Source organism: Phaseolus vulgaris, chromosome 1 (genome assembly GCF_051622355.1).
Source record: "Phaseolus vulgaris cultivar YP4 chromosome 1, ASM5162235v1, whole genome shotgun sequence".
NCBI lineage: Eukaryota > Viridiplantae > Streptophyta > Magnoliopsida > Fabales > Fabaceae > Phaseolus > Phaseolus vulgaris.
In genome coordinates, this window is record NC_143498.1 from 50,588,630 (window position 1) to 50,594,239 (window position 5,610).

General features: G+C 26.9%; 1 protein-coding gene across 1 annotated transcript; it reads right to left on the reverse strand.

Annotated features, from left to right (window-relative positions):
* Nucleotides 1-735: 735 nt before the first annotated feature.
* Nucleotides 736-5,192, reverse strand: LOC137814780 (transcription factor MYB111). Its single transcript, XM_068617683.2, has 3 exons — nucleotides 4,857-5,192; nucleotides 4,564-4,693; nucleotides 736-1,512 (listed from the first exon to the last, which is right to left on the reverse strand). The coding sequence occupies exons 1-3, from the start codon at nucleotides 4,987-4,989 to the stop codon at nucleotides 876-878; spliced, it is 900 nt and encodes a 299-aa protein (XP_068473784.2). The 5' UTR covers nucleotides 4,990-5,192; the 3' UTR covers nucleotides 736-875.
* Between the last annotated feature and the right edge of the window lie 418 nt (nucleotides 5,193-5,610).

Genomic DNA, 5,610 nt, shown 5'->3' on the forward strand with positions numbered 1-5,610 from the left:
TAATCACCAGATCTGCAAAGAAAATCATTATTTGCTTTGAATTTGTAGATCAAACAATAATTATATGTTATATTATTAAAAAAAATAGTTAGAGTAATTTTTGGACTCAAATTTAAGTAAATTTCACAGAATATAAATTCAGGTTTAACTTTTAGTTTGATAAAAAAAAATATACAATTTGATAATTGTTTATAGATGAAAAGAATGTAGGCAAATGAAAGTATCTATTCATTAATTAGTGAAAATTAGGACTTAGAAAGGTTTTTCAATGAAAAAAAAATACTCAGTTTTTACTATATGCTAACCTTGGTTGTATTTAGGAAAGAGGGACATAAAAATATATAAAATAAAAAATTATTAATTAAAATAATTGTTACATGAATGTATGAAATATAATAGTACTATTATAATACAAAAATGTTTTTTTTAATTAACTAAAAAAACTGTAAAAACTAAAAAAAAATTAAGGGTGTCCAATCCGTATAAAAAAAAAAATACTTATAGCCTGACAGTGTGAAACTGTAAAAACCTTAGAGATATAGCCATTGGTGACTTCTTCCATCCAAAACCATTAGCTGCATAAAGTCCTTTAAGCTTCCGCAGTATGGGAAAACACAATCCCTCGGAAACCAAAGTCTGCGCACAGTTTACAGTAGCTATTTATCTGTAACATAACCACAACTAATTATGCAAGAATCATGGTTAATGGACATTGAACACATGTGTGCAATGAAGTACTGTATATTCACATTTTAAGCTAAGACAAAATAGTTCCTTCCTTCATGTTTCCAGTTTTTACATCCCAAAAAGCAAGGGCAAGGAACAATGTTCATTAAGGCCTAAAACTGAAGTGATCATGGCATGCAGAAGAGGTTTCAAGAGAGAAACCAATCAACCATGTCTTTTTGTTTCTGATGATCAATCTCACCAACGCTCTGAAAATCCTTTTCCCAGTCTTCATCTTGACAAAGCCAAGTGAGAAGGCTCTGGTACTGTTCCCATGACACAGACTCATCCTTATGATCCAGCAGCACCTTGCTTTGGCATAAGTCATAATCAGAAGTCTTGTCTGAACAAAAGTACTGCAACATCTCTTCCTCATTAATAACTTCCTTGTCATAGGGTGTCCATATGTCATCTTCATCTATTATTATATTTTCCTCACCTTCTAACCATATGCCATTATTACCTCCATTTTCTTCTTCTTGAGTAGCAGTATTTCCATTGGTGGAGGAATGCTTCTCAGTCTCAAGTGGTGGTGTTGGTGGAAGAGGAACGGCTGGTAATAAAGGTTGGTTTTGTTTTAGGACACATGATGTCTTGTTTTTCTTCATGGCCCAGCGACTGGTCCTGCCACGTTTCCTCTTAGGAGGTAGGGTAAGCGTGATGATGTCTGTTTTAGCATTAGATGAACCTCGAAAAGTGTAAATTTTTCGACTCAAATGAGAGTTCCAATAGTTTTTAATCTCATTGTCGGTTCTTCCAGGCAAGTGGCTAGCTATCAACGACCACCTGAAGTTTAGACAACTCACAACTACAATCATTATTTATCTCTTTGTACTATGTCAAATGAAGTTCACATGGAAATAAGATAAAATTAATAAGAAAAAAAATCATACATGTTGATGGTTAAAATTCCAGAATGTGAAATGTTAACACATACCTTAATATTTTTTTGTGTAACCAACTTAATTACTAAATAAATCATGAAACTAATAAGATTTAGTTATTTCTATTGTTTATAAATTTGTTTGTTTCAATAAACTTTTAACTAGCTAATAGTACAAAATGCTATAAATATATATATATATAACTTAAAATCTTATATAGTTGAATTAAGTAATTTTAATAATTTCACACTTGAAAAAATATTAAAATTATTTTGTTGGCTTAAATTTGTAAACAAAATTGACTTTGTAAGTATAATAAAAAAATGGGTCAATCTCATTAATAAATAAATATGGTGATATAGTGATAATATAAAATTAATATTTTCTAAAAAATATATTTTAATTTTTTTATTATCACTACAAGAAAATTATTAAATAAAAAAAATTAAAATTAAAAATAATTACTCATTATATAAACTAAATTAAATATTATTTTATAAAAAATTAATAATATTTAAAATAAATTTTATTATTAATAAAATATATAAATTAATTTATAAATTATATTTATTAATTACTAAGATTTTAATTATAAATTAATTAAATTATAAAATTAATTTGTATTTAATGATTTTTTTTAAGTAATGTATTACTTTTAGAATAACCTCCATTCATAATAAGTATGATTAATTATTTTACATACAGATTGATAAAACAATAAATAATAAATATTTTTTTGGGATAAATTAGAAATAAAATAAATCATACTACTTTAAAAAATGAGAACAGTAATTAATTTTAATTAAAAATAAGTAAAATTGTGAATCAGGCTGAGAAAATAGTTAATAAAATTGAAAAGTGAAAAAATATTGAAATATAAAGAATAATTCTACATGATTTATTAGAAATTAAGGATAACTTTTATAAATTAACCCTTTATAAATATTATAAAATATTTTATATTTTATATAGGGTATCAAGTTATTAGAAAGTGATCTATAAACAGGAAAGGATAGGATCATGGTGAATATTGAATTATTTTCATTAGTTAAACATAAATAATTAAAACAATATTTAACAACACACATAATTTTTATCTCTTATTGTTTTTTATGATTTTTTTTCGTTTGCTCATTATTTCCTAAAAATAACAAGAAATAAAAAAATTGAATTAATTTATTATTAAAAATGATAATGGATTATGCTTTATATTATTATAACTTGTTGTTTTACACTTTTATAGATTTTTCTTCTTCTTTTATTACCTAACAATTTGTTTTATTCACTACTCTCTTCTATCTCTTTGGTAAATAAAACAAACTACATGCACTATATTATTGATCTGTATTTAGTATTCATTACACATGTATGAATTTTTTTTTGAAATAAATCTGTTTTTTTAAATTATACAGATAATTTTTTCTAAACTTTATATATGTAAATAGATCAGTTTATCATTTCCGGGTCAGAAATTCAATTTCTAAAAAGATGAATTCTGATCCGTAAATAATGGTGACTCATATCCAAAAACTTATATTCACCCTTCTTTATAAAAAAAAATAAGAGTTTTTTATATATATCTTTCAAATTGAATTTGAATTTATGAATAATAAACTATTTTATTTGTATAAATAAAATTAGGAAGAGTTTATTCATTTATTTTTTTAAAACAATATAGGTTTATGTTAGAACAAGATATGGGAGCCTTGTTCTCTAACTGCTGCATCTCTTTAGTAAGATTGGAAAACAGAGGAAAAGACAACATTTAAAGACACAAAAATAGCTAAAAGAAAGACAAAAATAACTAAAAGAAAGGGTAGAATTCTTTACTCTCTTTCAGTCAAAAGTAAAAACATTTTTTTTCTGTTTTCTTTTATTTGTTAAACAAATAGAAATATTATTATCTATATTTTTATGTCTCTATTTTCTTTTATGTTATCTAAAAAGACCATAGTTTTTTCTTTAAACATAATTTTACAAGAATTGTTATCCATGTATTTTTCTCTCCTTGCTCTCTTCCATTAAACCAAACATTAATGGCTGATTTAGTAAATCATTTTAAATAAACTTTGTCTAAATTTAAAAAATGAAAACAACTTTACAATAATGGTTATAACAGTCTCTTTACTCTTTTCTCCTTTCATATAAACAAGAAAGTAATTCTTATAAAAAATCTTAACAAGACAATAAAGTTTGTCTAAATTAAGCTCAATGAAAGAACTTTCAATAATTGTTTTCAAATTTATCTCTATTCTCTTTTTAGAAGCTATTTGAAGGATTTAGTGAAGTTGTTTCAAATAAAATTGGTGTAATACGCAAATGAAAACAAAACTATTCACCCAAAAAAACTCCTAAATGTTCATAAATTTTTTATTTAAGGGCTCTGATACACTAATACCGTAAACAATATATACATATATTAATATTTTATTTCTTTTAATTTAAATTATTATTATATATTATAAACAGTGTTAAATGTATGTATTTTTCTATTCATGGTATAAAAAAAGAAACTTTTCTGTTTATTTAATAATACTGGCATGCATCATTTTGAGGGGCTTTTGTGCTTAAAGTAATCCTAATATTCAGTATGGATAGGACAGATAATAATATAATAATCTTTTAATAAATTTTTGTTAGAATAGACAATAAATGATTTTCTTACCATATTAAAAAAAAATTAAAGTTAACTCAATTGAATATTATAAAATACTTCATCGATCTCTAATATAAAATATGTTTTCTCTAATATAAGAAATTGTGAATTTTAATTTTATGGAAGCTGATACTTAATTTATGTTTCATTCTGATATTTTATTTTTATTTAAATATTGAGAAATGTAAATGATGCAAAATTGTGGCAAACATGAACTATTGTTGTTTTTAGTTTTAAAATTATGAAAGCAAGTGGGTTTATTTCAGAAACGAGCATCAGAATGATCTGGAAACTAACCTGTTGCCAAGCGAAGTATGCAACTTCACAATGGTGTTTTCTTCCTCAGCAGAAATGTCCCCTCTCTTTAGATCAGCTCTTAAATAGTTAATCCACCTTAACCTGCAACTCTTCCCACATCTTAACAATCCTTCAGAAGCCAAAAGTGTAAATGGCAGTGAGAGAAAAAGTCATTGGATGAATAGACCCTTCTACAGTAAATTTGTGTCTGGAAAGGTCACACTCAACAGAAAGGTACCCAGCAAAGCAAAATATGTGCACATAGATAGTTGTGGTATTAATTTCTTTGCTACCTGCATTTTTTGGCAATGACCTCCAAGAACCTTCTCCATTAGCCTGAATGTACTTGGTCAAAATTTCATCCTCCTCCATTGTCCACCTCCCCTTCTTCAATCCCACTTTCTCACAACAAGGAGCCCTTCCCATATCTGAGCTGCAACTTCCCCACTATGTGCCACTGCATAAATATGGTGGTGCAATAATTCTGCACCAACAAACTAAACTAACCACTTTTGAAAGACCCTACCTCTTTCACTTTATATGAATTATGCTGGCTCTATAGGGTGTGCCCGCTGCATGTTTGAGTTTCTTTATGTGCCACCTTATTGTGGCGGTTCTGTGATAATAGCAAATGCTGCAGTTAGCAGCACAAGTTATTAATAAAGGGTAGGGTAGTAGGCAAGTAAAAGGTGAGCCCGGAAGAAGAGATAGAAAGAGAAAAAAAATAAGAATCTTGATATATTGATACCCTTACACTAACACACATTTGACTCTCTTGGGTCAGAGTTAGATTGCACGCAAATGAACCGTGCGAATTTTTAAAAAGGGTAAAAAAAATATATTACATCGGTTCTTAGAAACAACCTGTGTAATATACTCAGAATGATCCATATTATATCGTTTAAGTCATCTAATCGATGTAATATATGGTTCATATTAAAAAAAAATGAATTTTTTTTTCATAAAGAGTGTGTGAGTCATAAACATCACATAGGTAACCACTTACAGACACACGGGTAACCAGTTTTGCGTGTGCCAGTATATGTG